The sequence below is a fragment of the Botryllus schlosseri genome, chromosome 10, assembly GCF_051294905.1.
Source record: "Botryllus schlosseri isolate E-star chromosome 10, Bs_hap1, whole genome shotgun sequence".
In the NCBI taxonomy this organism is placed as follows: domain Eukaryota; kingdom Metazoa; phylum Chordata; class Ascidiacea; order Stolidobranchia; family Styelidae; genus Botryllus; species Botryllus schlosseri.
Genome location: NC_137245.1, coordinates 14,649,348 through 14,671,714, shown reverse-complemented (window position 1 = coordinate 14,671,714; position 22,367 = coordinate 14,649,348). Strand labels below are relative to the sequence as shown.

General features: G+C 40.8%; 1 protein-coding gene and 1 long non-coding RNA gene across 4 annotated transcripts; both read left to right on the top strand.

Annotated features, from left to right (window-relative positions):
• Positions 1-3,446: 3,446 nt before the first annotated feature.
• On the top strand, positions 3,447-11,576 carry LOC145448092 (uncharacterized). Of its 2 annotated transcripts, XR_013917805.1 has the most exons (3): positions 3,447-6,235; positions 6,482-8,449; positions 11,401-11,576. It is a non-coding gene; the product is annotated as an uncharacterized LOC145448092 (long non-coding RNA). The 2 variants fall into 2 exon arrangements; XR_013917804.1 differs by having other exon boundaries at positions 3,447-8,449.
• Positions 11,577-14,290: 2,714 nt separating this feature from the next.
• On the top strand, positions 14,291-21,913 carry LOC145448065 (uncharacterized). 2 transcript variants are annotated; one of them, XR_013917790.1, is made up of 2 exons: positions 14,291-21,568; positions 21,638-21,913. XR_013917790.1 is itself a non-coding variant. In XM_080326390.1 (2 exons), exon 2 carries the CDS (start codon positions 14,873-14,875, stop codon positions 21,098-21,100), a length of 6,228 nt encoding a protein of 2,075 aa, XP_080182516.1. In that variant the 5' UTR covers positions 14,291-14,634; positions 14,704-14,872; the 3' UTR covers positions 21,101-21,913. The 2 variants fall into 2 exon arrangements, 1 of the variants encoding a protein (XP_080182516.1); XM_080326390.1 differs by having other exon boundaries at positions 14,291-14,634; positions 14,704-21,913.
• The last annotated feature ends 454 nt before the right edge of the window (positions 21,914-22,367 follow it).

Genomic DNA, 22,367 nt, shown 5'->3' with positions numbered 1-22,367 from the left:
TAAATCATCCGCAATCGGCTTCAACGGTGAAGGGTATACCTCGGTATACCATCGGTGAAGGGACGTGGCTGGGTAACGTCGTTTCGGAAGTTGTCCGTATGGGGAGTGCCCGCTGTCACAGTGTCGTCTGGGGAAATTGTCGTATTTGTTTTGGCCGTCGCTGTTTGAGCCAATCGCGGTTTTGGCCGTCGCTGTTATGGCCGTCGCTGTTGTGGCCAGTCGGTGTTTTGGCCGTCGCTATTAAGGCCGTCGCTATTTTAGCCGTACACCATTTCGTTGATACCATTTTTGATGATATTTTTCTATTCTCAATAAATTACGTTATTCGTGCCATCATGCGGCTCCCGACAGAGTTGAGGTTCATAAAATGGCTCCCACAGTGAAAAAGCTTGAGAACCAGCCGCTGGAGCGATAAACAATGGCAGGAAGCCACACAAAACTCGATATACAAAGGCATTAAAAAAATGAAAGAGAATAAGCCCCACTTGAGAACACAGAGTGGAGAAAAAATCCATTGGAACAAAATATTACAAACAAAATCCTTCGGACACAACACGATCAAAAACGATGAGATGATGATAAACTTCAGAGTAGCACGAGACGGATACATATTCGGCGAAAAAAAGCCGAAATTTGATCCTCGATAAAAACAACAAACCGCTCTATCTCAACTGTAAATTCTGCAACGCGAGGGATGATAATATAGACCATATCCTCTCAGACTGCAAATATATTAAAAAAATATTACAAAATCTGGAAACAACTCTCGACATCAAACTGAACAAAGATGTGATAAAATATAATATAAAAGCGACAAAAATGGAATGGATAGTGATATCTATAGCCAAAAAAGCAATCATCAAACAGAAAATTGCCTTGGACATAGATAACAAAACAGTTGGAGAAGAAAAAATCGGAGAAGAAAAAATCGAGAGAAAAATCTTGAGGAGGATTAGAAAACGATTGGAATACCTCCCACCAACCCCGCTCCAGATGACCACCATCCAAAGAATAGAAGATCATCTAGCGAGAGAATACGAAGAAACAAACTAGAAAAAGAGGGGGGAAAGAAAGCTCAAGCAAGTCTAATACAATAGACACAAAACGCGAGGAAAAAAGAGAGCAAATGGCGAGGAGAACAACAAGTCCAAACTCCAGGACTAAACGTACCTTGAAAGAAACCGGTATCAACACATAACGAGAAATACCAAAAAAATATTGAAACCACCGTAAACGGTAGAAATGAAATAAAGAACAAAAATCCAAGTAGAATAAAATAGTACGCATGATAAAAAAAATAGAGAAAAAAAATTAAAAAAATCTGAGTATTTGGTTGTTAAAAGATTGATAGTATTAGCTGTGGTTTTGCCGCTGTGACAAACGTTGTAATTACTACCTTAGGGTGGATTGCACAGATGCCGATTGAAAAGTAATCACCGATTACCTTAATCGATGATAATTTAATCAGCGAGCAAGGTCACCTGGTGACTCTGTGGTACAGATACGGATTCGCCTGTGAGTTATCTTATCGCGGATTACTGACGCAAATCGACGCAAATGACGTACGTTAGCAATCAGCTGTTTTCGGTCGGTGGCGGTATGAACTGTGTCGTAATAAGGGAGATGTGCGATCTTCACAGGTACGTATGATAGTTGAAGTCAGTAAAGTTGTTGTGGTGTGAGGTTTATTCGTGTGCGTATAGCAGATCTAACTAAACTGTTGTCACTGCATAGTGTAAGGTTATGAACGCCAATCTTCCTCGTCAGAACCCGTCATAACAAACGTTTTGAAGTTATGAAAAGAGGTATTGCAGGAATAGCGTACCAAAATCATCGTCTTATGCCGGTATCACTATGCCAGAAACTCTACTACAAATTTCGTTTATTGCCGGACATTTATCTCAATTACTCAGGCATATATGGAACTAGATATTTTCATATGGAATTTCACTTTCCGTTCATTGGTGCATCAGTCATGATAGCCGCTTGTGAAGATTTACAAATTGAGTTCATACAACGTCTGTGTAGATTCTGTAGAACACTCATTTGTGTAAGATTTTGATTTCTCCCTATCAATACCAATTGGCTCTGCAGGAGTGTAGAAGTAAATTTTAGCCATTGCAAGTAGGCTATCTGACTGTCATGCAATGCGACAATGTTAACATACAATAAGTCATATGCATACATGTGCTCAAGTGATGTACAAATAGTTATGAATTTATGTTGCAATTTTGCAAAGTTTTCTGTTGTTACCCAGTTGAGTAACCTTGTTAGTTGACAGCCAAACCTCACTAGTTTATCAAGAAATTGGTCAACCGTAAAATTCAATACAACCTGTTTTATAGAGAGCTATATTAATATAGTGCAATATCGAATAACAATGAGTCCGGTCCATACCTCAATGTTCTTGCTACCCTCCGGATGTTAGAGAGCCTAGCAGATTGGTCAAAGACAGACCAAATCCATTGGAATATACCCTGGAGGTTTAGCGACACCGATAACGTGATGGCACAACCGAGCACGACTTCACTTTTCTTGAATGTCTTTAGTATTTCATCTTGTGTTTGAACATCAATAACCACATATTCAATTCGTCGTCAATTATTTTTATTACAAGATACAGTATGCTGTATTCAGAATTGGACAACTAGAAAATCAGCTTTTCAAAATTCGACTATTATTATAGTAGTAGCGACACAGAATTTTTCAAATTGGAATACAATTACAGATACAGTAGTTATTTTAGTTGTCCAAGTTTGGTCTTTGTGCTATATCGATTCGTTGCTGTATTTTCTCAATCATGCAGTTCTTTTGTCATTTCTAGTTTTTATTTCCGTTTCTGGTTTTTGACATGCATCTGTAATTCAAAATACTTCATTCTGATATCATGCCATTTCCAGGACGCTCATTCCTGAACACCACATTTTGCTTACCAACATTATAGTTAAGATATGATTTTTTTCCTCAACACACCTGGTATTTCCAAACTGAATTCTGGCTCTTTTTTTGAGACAATTGCTGTTGAGCTTTTTGTGTTCTCTGTTTCATCTTGTATATCTGAATGCAGTAATGAATAAACTTTGGGTTGCCGAGCGAGATAGTGTAATGGTTGTGCGTCCGGCTTCTCGAGCGGTAGGTCGTAGGTTCGATCCTCGGCCGGGTCATACCAAAGACTCGAAAAATGGTATCCGCAGCTATCCTGCTAGGCACTCAGCAATCACGGATAGCATGGAGGAGAAAAAAAACGGGGGCGCAGACTAGATGACCTCATGGGGCCGTATCGCAACTCCGTCGCCAAAGCATCTCGATGGTGCAGGCGAGAAAGAATATCATATCTTTCTCTCTCTCTCTCTGCATTACCATCATTGTATGCTAATGCGTTGCATCACCATCATTGTATGCTAATGCTAACACTTACCGATCTGGTGTTCCATCACGATCACCCAGCAAACACAAAACCGTAAAAGGATCATCCGGGATCATCTCGATTAGGTTCTGATTTTCTAAGTGTCGAGGGAATGTCTAAAATACGTAGTAGGATGGTCTTGTGGTTATATTCAATCAGAATAAATTCATACTCAGTGTTGTCCCATCTCATGCATTAGGCTTCGTTATATCCGGTAGTTAACCTAATAATGCAAATTTTCTATCTCTCGCGGGTATGACTAAAATACGTAGAAAGGATAACTTTGTCTGAACATTCAATCACGATGAATTCCTATCCGGTTTTGTTCGATCTCATGCGGTAGCTTCGTTCTATCCATTAGAAAACAATGTTCTCCCTTCGTTTTATTGCGTGAGGATGTCACCGGTGTTGTATATTCGTGTTGTTGCTCTAAGGTCGAACAGTTTTGTTTTCTTCTGATGTATATGATCTTCATTATATATATATTCGCTCTTTCGGTAATCTCGCATGTTCAACGAGTATGGCTAATAGTTTTATTCAGAGAATAACTAAATAAGTGAGATGTTGTACGTTCAGGATTATGATTATCGATGCGTGACTTCTAGAATATTTCGGCGATTCAAATTTTACGTCATCGCGCCGGACAAAGATTTGACTCGCAACAGGTCGCACCCAGGCATAGTTCGCTCTTTCTGTATGGTAAATGCCGTAAATATATAGGAATTGTGACTGACTGAGGTAGCGGGTTAAAGGTATATACGCAGTAGCATATAGCTTATGGGGTATTTCGAATTGCCTGTAGTATATGACGCCTAGAGCTGTTTGACTTTCTGCAAAACAGGTGTAGACAACTATAGAAAAGTTTCAGCTTTTCCAGGTTAGAATTAGAGCTAAACCGTTTTTTCCGAATTAGATTACAATTATATTGCTGGCATTTCGCTCTAATTTAGTGAAATTAGACCACTATAATTATCTAGTTGTCCAAGTCGCTTCAAACATCTGAATTACCGGTACCTATACCTACGGCATATCATACGGTAATATTTATGCTTGAATTTTCTAGGTATATAAGTCAATATAGATACATACCTGTAGAACACCGATTCGTGATTTTATAAAAGTTGGTGCAAGAATGGACATTTTCAACTTGATGTTGATTAATGGAGCAAAATTTGATATTTGAGTGCAATTATACCTCGAATCCAGTGACAAGATTATTAATCGTTGAAACCAAACGCAGCTTGTATTTATGTTGGCCCCGAGAATTTGGCTAGCCAGACCATATTGATAGAATATGGTCACAGTAAGATAATATTTTGGGCTAATTTACATGAACTTTCCAACATTTGATTTGATATGTCCGCTAAAACAGTTGTTATTCTGCTTTCGAATAAGACCTAAATTGCTGGTTTCAATGGTAACTGTGTTTGTCATAGGCTGTAAAGGTAATTTCTTTTCCATGTTAGATGTTTGTTTGTGGTGTTCATGGTGGTGGTTCGACTACACTGGTCATTTTACACCAGGCCGGTTCTTATTATTATCATTCCGTATCTGCCCGATTACCAGTGAACTCGGCACTTAGTGAATTCGGCCGCACAAACTCGGCACTTGGTGAATTCGGCCGGAATAGCGGTACCGGTCACCATGATTGGTTACTGAAATGTTTGCCGGTGAACTTGGCACTTTACGTGGTTGTCAATGTTGTACGGGGTCAGGGCATGCGTAGAACACACAGTCAATGCGTGATTAGATCACAGATTGCGTAATCGCGGGAAATAACGCGACGCTCTTCACTTGGTGAACTCGGCCCTTGGAGGAATTGGCACTAGAACACCTTCGCATTAGAAATGCATTTAATATGAATGAACAGTATCAAAAAGGAAATTGAAACGTGTCGTGGCTCGCGGTAGATCTCGTAATCTCGGGATCCGTCAACCCTGTTATCGAGACACCCTAACTCCAGAGTGGAATCGTCTCTCCAAAGGCAAAAAATAATTTATTTTGACGTGATCATGCGAAACATTTGTTGATGAGGAACACTGGCTTGTCGTGATCGATAAACGAAGAAGCGCCGCTTGATCTTCCACGGTTTCGATCTCACATACAACGCCAAGATCCATCTTCTCAAAACTTACACGACATAGTCCCGTCACTCGCGCCATCGATTCCAAGCAGACCGCGCGTGGTCGGTATATGAGCGCTGCGTTATTTCCCGCGGCTATGCAATCCGTGATCTAATCACGCCGTGACTGCATGATCTACGGATGCCCTGACCTCCTTACAAGATTGACGAATCACTTGATATTACTATTATTAGTTTAATAATTCATATTAATAGCTGTTAATACACTTCATTACAAAATTTCCCGAGGGCCGAATTCACCAAGTGCCGAGTTCATCGGCAACCATCTGTCCACTTATAGCATGGCCCACTCCTAGGCTTTTTAAGACATGGCTATGCGGATCAGATGGCGAGGAGGAGCCTAGATAAACGGCCAACACTTCGGTAGGAATTATGGAGTCGCCGTGTCAGGCTCGAACCCGCAATTCATTGGTGTTTAGCTATAATGGAACGTACCACTACGTTACCTCGCCATACCTTGTAAAATGGGACCGTAGCATTTGGCATTTCGTGTGGCAATTGACTTTTGTGTGGAAAATTGTGTGTTTCAGAACTTATCCGAAACTTTTATTCCGCCATAGATTGTATATGATAAAACGATATCGGAATTGATCCTAGAATAATTCAAAAGCCACTCACCACAAAGGAGGATTTAAAGAAGTTTGATGACATATTGAATGAAAGCAAAAGCCTTTGCAAGATATGTGGTATGTTGAATCTGTTTTGTTATTTTTAAATACTTTGTTGTGCCGATAGCAGACGGTATATATAAACGTAAGATGTGGAAGCTATCTAGGTGTTATGTTTATTATTTTTAGAAATTCAGTCAGTCAAAGTGGACGATCGTATTGCTTGGATTATATTTAGGCTTATTTTAGCATCTTTGAGATGCAACTCTGAACGTGGACGGTCATGAACAGTCAACTAATTCTGTTCCTATATTGACGTATCAGACATTTGCACTCGTACCGTTGACAGCGACAATATTGGTCATTCAGCAAGAAGCATCCTGAAGAAGGTTCCCAGTCTGGTGTAGTTATTGCAGAGTCGGAAAGAATGGGAAATACGCTTTCATCAACCTCTATTTGAACAAGATCACATATAGTAAGAGACATTCATGATATGCTGCAAATGTGACTGTGTTCTTTGTCTAGTCACCCCACTCATGTAATTATTGAGGCTTCATGCCAGGGTTGTAACCAAGTCACAAGGCTCCGAGTCACAAGTCAATCTCACTTTATAGTTTTGACTCGAGTCATTTTCAATTCACCACCGGGTCAAGTCCGAGTCCAAGTCAGCGAGCAGAGGTCCAAGTCCGAGTTATGGTATTATGACTCGGGCCAGAGTCTAAGTCATTGTGTTATCTGCTCAGTTTCCAATTTAAGTCTTGTTAAACCAACTTTTTATATTTTTTTTTGTGATATCGAGTGGGTCGCATTTATAATATACGAATTTTCCTTACTTTTAGCAGTTTTACCAGTATCGATAGACAAAATCCCAATAGCGATTTGCTGTACTATTCTTTGAAATAACCATGAAATGTCGGTCTTGGCCGTCTGAGTCTCAAGTCATGCGCAATGAGTCGAGTCATTTCCGTACTTTGAGAAGATGACCCGAGTCAAGTCGAGTCAACAGAAAATCGTGACTCGAGTCTTACAACCCTGCTTCATGCAATGAGCATTTACTTTGAAGATAAATAGTAATTAAATAACTGGTTGGTGGTACAAAATTTTAATACTGCTTTCAAAAGTACCTTCATGATAAACGTTATTGAAACCCGAAGAACTTTTCGCTTGCCAATTAAAGAGCTACCGGCACGATAAAGGAAGCAAAACAGAGTTTAATTCAAAACCAGATGGAGAATTATGACGCATTAATGTCGAATTTAGAAATAACATCAATGGAGCCAGAACACAGCAACAATGCAGTGTATAATAACAGTTGCGTAAAACAGTATGACAGCGTGGCACAATTCTTCAATTATTTATTATAGTGGTGCCCACCGTAAATACTATTTTATTCAAATCCAAATTTTTCGATGGCAATAACTCCGCTTCCACTTGTTTGAATCGAACCAAATTTGATGAACATCGTTTCTATGCATAACCTAACACTTTCATGGGGTGAACAGAAATTTTTTCAATTTTTTCTATTTATTTTTAAATAATAAATAAAAACTTTCTTTTCCTGTAGCAATGCGGCTACTGTTTGGAATTGAACCAAATTTGGTGTGTAGGCTTGAATTAGGTAACCTAACAATTTTATCAAGTAGCCAGAACGATTTGAGAAAAAAAGTCATTTTTAAGAGCCCTAATGTCCATGTCAGAGAAACGTTTTAGGGTAGGCCTACTCACATGTCTCGCAGCGTTCTCTACATAATTGTCAATTGCGATACAAACTGTTCGCTTGTACTGGTAAAGCCATCCAACTTCGAATTGTAAAATGCTGGGAGTCTTGATATCAAATTTTTGAAAGGTGCACTTTGAGAAATTTCGGAATCTGTCAAATTATACAAAAATTTTTAGCAAATTCTTTGACATATTTCATCTATTTGGGACTCGATCAACGTAAAAGAATTGGTAATTATTTTATACAATATATTGTCTTTGTAGTTGAAGTATAGTAATAATTCTTATGGTTACCGCACTTGTAACGATTCACGGCCATAACTGGAATAATTAGAATGATGTAACTTTCAAATTGTCATGCATTTTGCAACAACATTGTTCTCAATTTTCAAGGTGCTGACCATTGGAGGAAGAATCACCCTTAAGCCGGGAATTCACGATCCGGAAACGCGGCCGACTGTTTCTCTCCTCAAGAGGAAGGAAGAGAAAAAGGGAGCAGAAATACCAAGAGTGTGACAAGTCGCGTCCATTCGCTTTAATGCGTATTTCCATCCGCGAAGCGCGAAGTAGTAGGTGGGAAAACTAATGGGCGTTTGGTTAGCGCTTATATAAGGTTGACTCCAGCGCTGTATTTGCTAAATGTTGCGGTGAAATAGGGGTGGTGTCATTTGGTATCAATATTGACTATTAAAAGACCATTTGTTAGTGTCATGGATTTGTTCGGCCAGTATGCAGTAATTTCTGATGGTCACTTCCCGGCAGGGCTGTGGAGTCGGTAAATTTTACCACCGACTCCGGCTCCGACTCCACACATTTTCAATATACCGACTCCGACTCCGACTCCTGAGTCTTTAAATGTGCCGACTCCGACTCCGACTTCTGGGTCTTTAAACGTACCGACTCCGACTCCCGACTCCGACTCCACCATTATTACCAATTTACTTCGAAAATTATATGCCACATTGTCGATTGAATGACTATCATACAACCATTAAACATATGCAAACATATGATTAACTGTGGCATGCTAAATTGTTTCATTGTGGCACAGCTCGAATTATCCACTAAGCAATTAACATGAAATAAAGATTTGCTAAATATCCTTCCTTATTCAAGTTTTTATAACATGGAGTCTCTAGTATCCTGAAATGTATGAATCATTCAAATATGGCAGATATCCAATCCTGTATAATAAAAATGTAGATAAAAAATCCAAGTGTAGCTCTTGTGTATGACTCAGCAACTAATAAAGAAACTGAACTTACTAATTTTGTAATTGCACACTATCCTGATTACAAGCACAAACACTCTTACTATACTAATAATAGACATTGGTCATAAATGGAATTTAGTTAAGTAGTCAAAGACCATAGCCTATGTCTAGTCTACATGTACTTAATCAAGTATTCAAGGATTGGGACTTGCAGTCTTTCTTAATCATTTGTTCGACCCAAACAGCTAAGCTACAGTACAAATATTTTTAATTTTGTCAAGTGGGAAACACCGTTTGGTCATATTTACATCATTTTTACAATTTTACAAAACCAGCCGATGCATTTTCTTTGTCACACAGTATCATGGTATCATTCCAAAAAGTTCATCAATTTTGACTGCATCGCGAAAACGCATATTGCGATTTTCTTCCCCTCTGCAACTGAGTTGTAATTTGCCAGTAATGTCTAATTTAATCTATATCAGGGGTGGGCAACTTTTTCAGCGAAAGGGACACCTGAGATTTACGAACCATTGCGCCGGCAACTGGAATGTTGATAACCTTTTTTTAGTCGTCGATAGGAGCGAACCGAATTAGGTAACATTGCAAACAAGACTTATATTAATACGCTCTAAAATTGATAACAATATGTCATGCAACTGTGCAGTGCGCAATCAGGCCCTGGTCGCGCGAAGCACGAAATTTTTTTTCAAGATAACGACTGAATTAGGCTATAGCTATATCAATAAATATGTCGCTAACATACATTGGGCGTCGCATCTGTATACCACTGGGCTCATTTGGCAAGGACAGGATTATTCGACGTTTAGACATAGCAAAATCGACGGTATCAGTGAACATGCCTCTATCACTTTGTGCAAATGTTTTGTCGACGATCTCGCTGCGAGTGCACAAGCGAAGCCGTATCTCATAATTGCGAATATAGTTAGACTCAATTCTGTGAACAATATGTACTTATAATTTTCAAAAGGGGGCTCCAATACGGAATGCAAGAAATCTAGTGACAATGAATCATGCGAAGTACCGAGAAAAATTTCAAGTCAAATAAATCTGCTATGAAATATTCTACTTCATGGTCATGGTCATATACAAAGATCTGGAATAAATGTGGCTGACCCCTGGATACGTCAATGCGTCAGAACTGTTGTTTTAGTCATCATCAAATTCGGCGGTCATGCTAATCAAATTTTGGTTGGCCTTGCAATTGTACCTGATGTCATAAATAATTTCGAGAATTACCTCGCAGGCCACACCTAACCTTATCGTGTGCCAAATTTGGCCTGCGTACCACGTGCTGGCCGCACCTGATCTGTATGGTTAATAATAACAGTGATTATTGGTACATAAAAATTCTATTGAAAATTCTTTGAAAGCAAATGTTTTCATGATAGAGAAGTTGGAGTCGGAGTCGAAGTCATAGTCATTCTCACAAACTCCGACTCCGACTCCAGTCAGTATTTTCTCACCGACTCCGACTCCAGCTATCATAGTTTTCACGACTCCGACTCCGACTCCATCAAGCGAAAATTACCCCGACTCCGACTCCGACTCCACCGACTCCGACTCCGACTCCACAGCCCTGCTTCCCGGGCTTCTGTTCTCTAACCCCTCATGATTGTTATTCTGCTTCTAGTAAGACTGTCGATTCTAATGTTTTATCGTATCATTTGTCGGAGGTTTCGCTCGCTTTTTTTACAACGTTTTGCTCTCTGCTAGGTCAATTACTGGCTGAGTATCACTACAGCCTAAGAAACTGCACTAATTCTCATTTTAATGTCTTGCTGGTTATCTTGCTGTCAATTCTAATAATTTGTTAATGTCTATACCAGTGCCGCCACTCAAATGTTTTGTTCTCTGTACACAATATTGTTAGGTCTTCAGCTTTCCAGGCAGAGTATCATTCCACTTTCTAGACTTGAGTATATATCTCTCCAACTAGCTGCCAAATAACTGATTCGTTTGGATTGTTGAATTGATCATTTTTGACAGAATGTGACGAAATTTTAGTCAAGAATTCATTTTGTGTTAGTGGCTGTTTTCAAAGATTGCTGAAGTAGTCAGCGTTGATCTTGATAATCAAGTAGAAGTGGCGATTGAAGTCAGTTCTCTAGTCATATAATAATAAAAAATATAATAAAAAAAAAACTTGAAAACTTGAGTAATCTTGAATAATCAAATCGATTTTATTAAGTATGGGCGAAAAAAATGTAGGAGTCATTCGTTACTCGCTACCTCTGCCATTTTCGCAGTACGAATGTCTTAGCTATTAATCGTCATTTTATTTCTGCAGGGTGTTGAAAAGAAAAGGCCGCAGGGTTATTTATCCAGCTCATCAGAAGATGAAACCTGATGATACGGACTGTTTTCAGTTTCTTTCTTCGGGCATTCCTTCGTTTGTTCGTTTCATTTTTTACAACGGCATTATTGCCAATTCGTTTACAATTAAATTACCACAAATGTGATTAATATGTAGTAGATAACAGTGTTGGGATCGAGTCATTACCTTCGAGTCACGAGTCATCTCGAGTCATTGCAGATTTTGACTCGAGTCAAGTCAAGTCAATCGATTTTCAAAGGTGACTCGAGTCAAGTCAAGTCACTCGTTTTTTGGAGGTGACTCGAGTCAAGTCGAGTCAAGTCAAGTCACAATTCAAGTCAAATAGAATTTTCGATGTATGAGTGATGATTCAAAGTCATTACACTTTGCTAGCTGTGTGAAAGACAGATTAATTGATCAATGATGATCATTTATCTTGAATCAAATAACGAATATCTAGTTAAATATACATGCGAAAAGACGTTGCATCACTCGCGCACACGTAGAACTGTTAATAAAATACGTGAGTAACTGTACGGTCACATGCCACAGTCGGTTATTATCAGCCAAAATATAGGACCTAATCTACATCTACATATCCGTGAGTAAAAAACGCACGAACTATATTTGTTTGATTTATATCATACATAAAGGTTGGTAAAGGTGAGCACTGCGCAACGTAAGCATCGATCCGTCTAAGAAACAGAGACACATTGCTATTTAGAGTAATCTTCTACTTCTACGACGTCAACGTAAGCTGTGATTGTTTAGTTTGCGGTCTCTTTATTTGTGATCTAACAATCGAGGATCAGGGTATCGTACGATCAGTGAATGACTGGTTACACTCACAAGTGACACCGGCGTATCTCGAACAATCCGAACATACACAAGATACAGTGATTTATTCGACACCGTTTACTTGATGACTTGAAATTGACTCGTAAATTTTGCTCCGAGTCACGAGTCAATGCGCATTTTTGAAGCTTCGAGTCAAGTCAAGTCAAGTCATTTTTCCAAAGCGACTCGAGTCAAGTCAAGTCATACGAAAAAGTTGACTCGAGTCTGACTCGAGTCAAGTCATGACTCGAGTCATCCCAACACTGGTAGATAATGTGGTGTGTGTACGCAGCCGTGATCAGGTTATGCCCAGTGGTAGAAAACAGGTTATTATATCAGGATCTTCTTCTAATGTAGGATCTACATTCTACTCACCATGTTTAAAGGCTGTAGCATCTGCATAATATTTACATTATTGAAGGACATAGAAAAGACATTGAATTGAGTCGACACAAAATCCCCCTTTCTACGACCTGCCGAGATCTAATATCTACTATATCGGCTCGGCTTTTCTACATCTTTGGTCTGTACTGTGTTTACTGGGGAAGTCTGTCGAGGGAACTGACAGAAGCGTCACATCGCCATCAACAACGAAAAGGGCAGCAATTTTCAAGAAAACTATGGTATCGATTCAATAGTTCAATAGAGCAATGTTATTGTCAATCAAAACAACCGCAATGTTATATATTTGAAGTACTCGTGTGGCTATGTTGGTACTAACATGACTCAAATGGATTTCAAATTAGTACCTCAACTCACCATCGCTGTTGTGACATAAAGAACCAGCCTCTGCGCTCACATCCTCGTCGATGATGAAGGTGCAAACTGAGTCTTTGGAATATGCATCTGAATAAAAATTTTAGTTAGAAATACATTAGAAAAGTTACTTTCAAATTATTTTTTCATCTTAACCTCGCGAGGAAGGATGAATGAGTAAAATCATGACTTGACTCGGGTCAAAATTACCGGTTTCGAATGGCATGAATTGATTTGACTCCAGTCACTTCTTTAATGTGATATATGAGAAATCCTGACTCAAATTCAAATTTCCAATTCAAGTTGCAAGCCTAACAATAATATGGTAAATGATATGGCTCAGGCGCCTGCACAGTAGCATTGCAAAGCCAGACTGTTTCAAATTAAAATAGGATGCAAGTTTCTCTGCCGTTGGTTGCAACATATTAAAAAGTTGATGTCCTAAATGTACTCACAGTTGTTTTTGTAGATCCAATACGGTATCGTTGTCATACGGATGTTTCAGACATTCAATTTGAGATGGGATATGGTCTGAAAAGTGATAATAAATATACAAGTGTTATGAAAAACAATTGCAGATTAATCAAGGAGCGGTTCACAGTCGAATATGCCGAGCAGTGTTCCCCATGTGTCATTTTCGTATAGCTAATGTGCAGCAGACTCTGGATATGATTAGTTTGTTGGGAATTACAAAAAGACAATGAAATCATGTTGTCCATAGTCATCAAAATTTGTCTATTCAGTTCGAAACGAGCGTTGAAATGCGAATATGAAGCACGCTGAGAGTCACAATAAACACAGATGGAAACAATACATCACCAACTGCAAATTTTAAAGAATTGCTTGTAATGTTACCTACCGAAAATCTTTTCCATAAATGTCATCAACTGAGGGTGGCGGTGGGCCGCCGCCAGCTTTTGCTCGTTCGACGCGTCGTGATGCGTAGGAATCTTTATTGCTTTTTGTTTCCAAACTTTTCCATACATTCTGGATTTGGCCAATTTTTCTTACTGATTACATCCCAGGCAACATCTTTTGTTTTGTTGTTTTGCCATCTGTCTTTTTGTTTTCCATGGTTTCAATATATTATTCTAATAATTCAATTATTCTAAACTTTTCTCGTCTGTTGAAATTTTCCGTCCTCATATTTTGCTGACAAAGTATACTATCGAATTCTGTACAGTCTGTAAAAATACCATACCGGTAATCACAGCATAAGGTACTATCGGCTGTGGTAGGCCCACGTTTATAATATGCACCAACAGTTGATGTAGTAGTGTAGCCGCCGTACGGCCCTAAGGTGTCGCTGTGGCTCCTTCACACTCCCGCCGAGCAAGAAAGTGGACTCTGTGTCATTGTTACCTCATAGCGGTAACTAGGTCTGACGTATCGTGGTGAAATTCACTGTTTAGTGCACGTGCGTTAGATGTAGGATCGTTTTGGCATTAGTTCAGTTATTAGAATAGGAATAGTTAGGTTTATTGCATTTCTAGAATAGGGCTAGTTAGGCTAATCCATTCATTGTCTCACTGTCTTGATATCTCGTTACAGTCAAAGTAAATCTGTAAATCTATAAATAAAATAAACTAAAAAACCCGGAAGACACATTGTCAAGTAAGATGCTTTGTATTTGATTAGCTTAGTACGTACTTGCCAATGCTGATTGTATTTCATTTTTAATAGAAAACACGCACCAACAAAGCGAGTCTTTTTCTCTGTGCCGAAAGGGAATATAAGCAGCCAGATATTTCAATCCACCCTGTGGCGCGATCTGCGGGTTGCGGCTACATTCGTTTTTTGACAATCTTCAAATCTGTTCGTTGGAACACCTTCATCAAGAAAGAAAACCAAAATGGCTGAAGAAGCTGATTCATCTCACGCAAACTTGCTGCTAGTGGAGACCGAAGAGCAAACGACAGTACCGGTACGTAATGAAAAATCAAACAATGCCCAGCCGGGCACAAGCAGTGGTTCTTTTGGCCTCGAACAAATCCAAAGAATGTCGAACACTGACAAACCAAAAGAAAACAAAAAGTCAAAGTCAGCTGTGTCGACGATTCACAAATCAAAGTTACTGAGGTCACATTCTATGACTCTTAGGAGCCTGCCGACCAAAGGCAGGGCGTCCTTGTCATCGAGCCACTGCTCAAACAAGCCAAAAACCCTACCGGCACTTGTCAAATCACTGAAATCACGATCGTCCGTCTCAAGCACTGCAACAGGATCAAGCTACATGAGTAACTCTCAAATACTCAGTCTACAACACTCAAGGGATGTTCACCGCGACAAAAAGGCTGAAATGGACAAAAAACACGTCCAGCATCGCTTTCAACAAGAAAATGACGCCTTCGAAGATCAGATAAGATCTGAAGAGGAACAGATCTACCAGGAATTACGACGTCAACAAGAAGAAGAGGAAAAAAGGCGTCAAGAAGAAGCAAAGAGGCGTCAAGAAGAGGAAAAGAGGCGTCAAGAAGAAGAAAAGAGGTATCAAATTGAGTTACGACAAAAACTCGAAATGCATAAAAAGAAAGCTCTCGAAGGCAGAAGGTCTTTGAATCAAAGACTGAAGAATAACCTTCAAGAAATTGACGATAGAACTGAGCGAGAAAAGCTACAATCAGAAGCTCAATTCGAGGAAATTATGATTGAACGGGGACTCTATAACGGCTCTAAAAGCACCCAAATTGTGCATCAACCAACATCAAGCTCGAACTCCGTCACAGTATCCGAGAACGCCGACGTTCCACTGGCACCAGTGGTGAAACCAGAACCGCAGCAACTTCGAGAATCGTCGGTGACTCCAAATCTCTCAGAAACAGGTACGTCGGCTATTTTCTCACCCCTTGGAAGTTCATATTGTTCCTTACCAATTCGCAGTGTAGGTGCTATGAATGCAAGTAGTGTGAGTGCAACGAACGCCAGCAGTACGAGTATAAGTAGCCCTAGTACTGTGATATCTGGCACTAACGCCTATCTTCAACCTTCTAACTTGGTTTGGTCTAATAGTCCCATCATGTCAAATCTAACAAACATGGTAGCTACAACTTCTCCGCTCACTGCTTTGAATCATAAGCCTATTTTCGATGCGAGAAGGCCACCTGACCCAGAAGTAGTGCCTAGTTCGATTTTGAATTCGATAAAAAATGACTCTCGTTCGCCCGCCAACGTTGTGTATTCTGTAGCTCCGCCAGTAATTCAACAAAACCTTTTGCCACCTTTCGAACCCCCAATATTTTCTGGTAACCCCAGTGATTTCAATAGTTTCATGGATATTTTCGAAACGACGATTGGAAACAAAATTACTGAACCAAAACAAAAACTGGTCTACTTGATGCGTTACACCAAAGGACCAGCAAATACTCTCGTCAAGAGCTGCTTACACCTTGATGCTGATAACTGCTACAGAGAAGCCCTGAAACTATTACAAGAGACGTATGGCCAAAAGTTCCGAATCGGACCTTCCTGCTTAAACTCGGTATCTTCTGGTCCTCAAGTGAAGTTGCATGATCAAGATGGCTTGGCGATTCTTTCCGCTGACCTTATATCCTGTGTAAATACTCTCAAAGGTATTAACTACCAATCCGTCTCGCTGGAGACAATTGATAAAATCGCACTCAGAATGCCCTCACAATGGAGGTCAGGCTGGCTTAGTGTCATGGACCATATCCTTCATGAACTGAAGAGCGATGTGAAAGTGAGCGACATATCTGCTTACCTGCGAAAAAAGGTACGTGAAGCGTCAAACGTTCCTCCCCGAGAACAAAGTAGTACAAACAATAAGCCAGTTGCTGTAAGGCAAGCAAAATCAAACTTTGCAACTTCAGTTCGTGCTGGTAATAACGACGCCAAGGATGACCGTGGTTCATCGTGCGTAAAATGTAAGAAAAAACACTTCCTCAATCAGTGCCAGGAGTTCCGTGATATGGACGTTACTGGCAGAAGAGATTTCGTGAAAAATAATAAGCTATGCTTCTCGTGCTTGCAACCCGGACACTGGTCTGATAAATGTACCAGAGAAAAACCATGCAAGTATCAACATTGTAATGGAAAACATACAACACTCCTGCATGTGAATCCAGTGTCCACAAACGATGAGAACAAACCCGTCGTCCAAAATTCTGCGGCTTCAACTGTCGCCCAAGAAAACGCTCCAAAGGCTCAAGGACCTGTGAAATTCAATGCATTCGCCAAATTACCTGAAGAAAATGTGTTACTCAACGTGGCACCTGTCCGCGTCAGAATTCGAGGAACAAACTGCTATATTGCTACACACGCTTTCTTTGACAACGGAAGTCATCTTTCCTTCATTAGTGAAAATCTTGCAAATGAACTTTGCCTCCAAGGCGGTCAAACAGAATTTGATCTTCGCACCCTGGCAGGATTATCCGGTTACAAAGGTAACATATTCGATAATCTTGAGTTATCCGACTTCTATGGCACAGAATATGCTCCGCTCACACCATTAGTATCAACTGACAGTATTGGTGTTGAGGACGTTGACATTCCAAGACAAGAAGACGTAAACCAATTTCCGGAATTCCAAGACGTGTGCATTCCAAAACTAGCGTCCGAAGTTGGACTATTAATTGGAAAAGAAAACAGAAGGTTTCACAAGCCCTTGGAGGTAATTCATGGTCCAAATGACTATTATGCAACCAAAACGTTTGCAGGCTGGATGATAAACTGCCCGGCCAAAGTGGCTGGCGGAACAAAAAAGGTATTTTTCTCAAAGTCTACATTGAATTCACCTAAATCCTTATGTCAGCTGTGTCGAGACTTTGTGGACTCGACGAAGAACGAGAAACAAGAACTGTCACAAAATGATAAACTGTTTCTCGAATCTGCAGAAAAATCAATCAAACTAAACGTTGATGGACATTATGAGATGAAACTACCACTCAAAAACCCCAACGCTAAATTTCCGTGTAACCGCTCACAGGCCGAATCACGCATGGCCAGCCTTGCACGCAAATTCGTGAAGAATCCTGAATTTCATGCTGAGTACTGTGCGTTTGTAAATGACATGATTGCAAACTCGTATGCCGAAAAGGTTGAGGATACAACAGAAATCGGCAGAACTTGGTTTCTGTGCCATCATGGAGTTCATCACCCTGAAAAGCAAAAAATAAGGGTAGTATTTGACTGCTCTGCAAAGTATGATGACGTCTCACTTAACGAGGCCCTGTTACAGGGGCCAGATTTGACAAACAACCTAGTGGGAGTCCTATCCAGATTCCGTAGATATCCAGTCGCCATCCAAGGAGATGTTCGCGCTATGTTTCACCAAGTGAAGGTTCGTGAAGAAGACAGGGACCTCTTCCGCTTCCTATGGTGGAAAGATGGTGATCCATCAAAACCTCTAGAAGTTTACCGCATGGCAGTGTTCCTGTTCGGAACCGTCTGTTCACCAAGTTGTGCCAATTACGCTTTGCGAAGAACGGCCGAGGACAATAAAACAGATTTCCCACCAGAATCAATACAAGCTGTGTATGATTCATTCTATGTCGACGACTTCCTTGACAGTAAAATGGACTCGAACTCTGCTATTTCTCACATGACAGACGTCAAGAACATAGTCGCGCGCGGTGGTTTCCAAATAGTGAAATTTGCGAGTAACGACCGTAATGTTCTCGCAGCAATACCTGAAAATGAAAGGGCCACCGAACTCAAAGGCTTGGACCTATACAATGACGAACTTCCCACTGAGAGGACTCTGGGTCTGATCTGGGATATAGAAAATGATACCTTGTGTTTCAAAATCAAGACTCGAGATAAACCGATCACTCGTAGGGGCATCCTGTCAGTCCTGAATTCAACCTTCGACCCCTTGATGATAATTCAACCCGTCATGCTACCAATGAAAATGCTTTTACAGTCACTCTGTAAAAACAATCAAGAATGGGACGATCCAGTTCCACCCGAATGTGAAATCCTGTGGCGTAAATGGCTATCGGAACTGATATTTCTGGAAAAATTCAGCATCCCAAGATGCTACGTCCCTCCCCATTTCGGGGAAACTTGCGACTACCAGCTGCATCATTTCTCTGACGCGTCAGAGAAGGCCTATGGCGCAGTTTCGTACTTACGCTCTACCAATCATGCTGGTGAGGTACACTGTGCCATTCTCAATGGCAAATCCCGCTTGGTTCCCCTTCGTGGATCAACTATACCAAGGTTGGAACTATCTGCTGCTACACTGTCAGTCAACAACGACAAGTTCTTTCGAGAAGAACTGAGATTAAAAATCAGCCATTCCTATTTCTGGACGGACAGTACAACGGTATTACGATACCTTGCTAACTCCGATAAATCTTTCAAGACATTCGTTGCTAACCGCGTTAATCAAATCAAAGACGGGTCCAACTTGAAGCAATGGTGGTATGTACCATCTAAGTTGAACCCGGCAGACATCGCCTCGAGAGGCCTTTCTGCCGAAACATTTCTGAATTGCCCTGCTTGGACCAACGGTCCACAATTCCTCTCGAAGCCAGAATCTGTATGGCCCAAACAACCTGACTTCCTCGAAAATGAGAACAACACCGACCTGGAAATCAAGGTAACCAAAAAATCATACTCTGTAATGGTACCAAACGACGATATTGTCACCCGCGTATTATCGCAATCTTCATCCTGGTACAAATTGAAACGGATCGTTGCATGGATAATGCGCTATAAACACAATTTGAGATCAAAGGCCAAGAAACAGTCCATCAACGTGGGCCCGCTGCGTATTGAAGAACTTGAAAATGCTGAGACTGAAATTATAAAACACGAGCAAAAAACCTACTATCATCGCGAAATCAGCGACTTATCAACAAAGGACCAACTGTCCAAGGGTAGCACTATACACAAGCTACATCCATTCCTCTACAACGAAGTGATTCGCGTTGGTGGCAGGATTTCGTCTGCTCCTTTGAGGTACAACGCTAAACATCCGATCGTCATCCCGCGACAAAGTCCAGTTGCCACACTTCTGCTCCGCCACATTCATGAGAAGACAGGTCACAGTGGCCGAGAATATGTGCTCTCGGAACTTCGTCAAAAATACTGGATCATTAAATCCAGTAATCTTATCAGAAAAATGCTGGCCGACTGCGTGCCGTGTCGAAAAAGGCAGCGTCCACCAGAATCACAAAGAATGGCCGATCTGCCACAGAATCGCCTCGTTCCTGATAAACCCCCATTCACATATGTGGCCTGTGACTGCTTCGGGCCTTTCCTTGTACGCCGAGGCAGAAGCGATGTCAAGATGTATGGAGTTTTATTCACATGCCTGGTAACTCGTGCGACTCACATAGAACATACTCACTCTTTGGACACCAGCTCCTTCATCAACGCTCTCCGAAGATTCGTTGCCCGGAGAGGACAGGTAATGGAAATTCGAAGTGACAATGGTACTAACTTTACTTCTTCAGAAAAAGAACTGAAGGAAGGAATTAAAGCATGGAATCAGAATCAGATAAACAATGCTCTCTTACAGAAGAATGTAAAATGGATGTTTCAGACACCCGCTGCCTCCCACCATGGAGGCGTCTTCGAAAGGCAGATTCGGACTCTGCGTAAAATACTGAACTCTCTTTGTAATCAACAAAGACTCAATGAAGAATCTCTCGTAACACTGTTATGTGAATGTGAATCTATCATGAACAACAAACCCATCACTGTCGTGTCCACGGATCCACTCGACATGACTCCTATCACACCCAACACACTCTTGCTACTGAAATGCGAGCCACAATTACCTCCTGGTGTTTTCGACTCCAAAGACCTCTACTCGCGTAGGCGTTGGAAACAAGTCCAATTTCTCGCAGACTTATTTTGGAAAAGATGGAGGAGAGAATACCTCCCACTCTTGCAAACCAGACAGAAATGGAATAAAGGTGTGCGCAACATCCAAAAAGATGATATCGTGATGATCGTAGACGATAATTTGCCACGCAACCAGTGGCTCCTGGGACGAATCATTCAAACATATCCTGACAAATCAGGGCTCGTTAGGTCAGTTACGGTTCAGACTAAACTGTCCATTTATACCCGCCCCATAACTAAAATTGTCTTGCTCCAGGAGAGACAATAACCTTTGTGTTGTGTTTTGATATCGTTGATTAATTACCATTTCGTTCGTAAAAACCTGCTGGCTGCGTGAGTGTGTGTATGTGTGGAAATCTCCAAATTCGGAACAAATTTTGAATTTCCAAGGGGCCAGGATGTAGCCGCCGTACGGCCCTAAGGTGTCGCTGTGGCTCCTTCACACTCCCGCCGAGCAAGAAAGTGGACTCTGTGTCATTGTTACCTCATAGCGGTAACTAGGTCTGACGTATCGTGGTGAAATTCACTGTTTAGTGCACGTGCGTTAGATGTAGGATCGTTTTGGCATTAGTTCAGTTATTAGAATAGGAATAGTTAGGTTTATTGCATTTCTAGAATAGGGCTAGTTAGGCTAATCCATTCATTGTCTCACTGTCTTGATATCTCGTTACAGTCAAAGTAAATCTGTAAATCTATAAATAAAATAAACTAAAAAACCCGGAAGACACATTGTCAAGTAAGATGCTTTGTATTTGATTAGCTTAGTACGTACTTGCCAATGCTGATTGTATTTCATTTTTAATAGAAAACACGCACCAACAAAGCGAGTCTTTTTCTCTGTGCCGAAAGGGAATATAAGCAGCCAGATATTTCAATCCACCCTGTGGCGCGATCTGCGGGTTGCGGCTACAAGTAGTGTCAGAGAACAATATAATCAGCTAATACCGCACCTGCACGTCAGAACATCCACTTAACACCATCTCAATACGAAATACCAATGTACCTATAGCCAGCCCCGACAGCAGTCGCCGCGAAGCACACAGCCGATTAACTTTCTAGACACCTAGCTCGGCGGATAACATTTGGCCGATTAAAATTCATCGATTAGTGCCTAATCGTCATCTGTGCAAGGGAAGCCAGCCGATTACTGACGTTTAATCGGCGATTACGTATAGCGACATCTGTGCAATCCACCCTTAGACAGGACGTACTTTTTATAGGATTACAATTTTTTGGCTGTGCGACGTTCCTACACTAACAGAGACTTTAACACGTGGTATCTAGACTAGTAGCCGTGACTAGATAACTTGCCGTACCTGTGGTACCTAGTTAATTGATATTGCCATACCTGCCGTGAAAAGGCGTACAGTACCTTAGACGTACCTGTGGTAACTAGTATATTGGTATTGCCATACCTGCCGTGAATAGGCCTGCAGTACTTGTGGTACCCAATTGGTTGCTGTCGCTGTACCTGCCGTGAATGGGCGTAAGTCCCTAGAATTCCCAAGGGATATAAACTACAGTTTCTCAAGTCA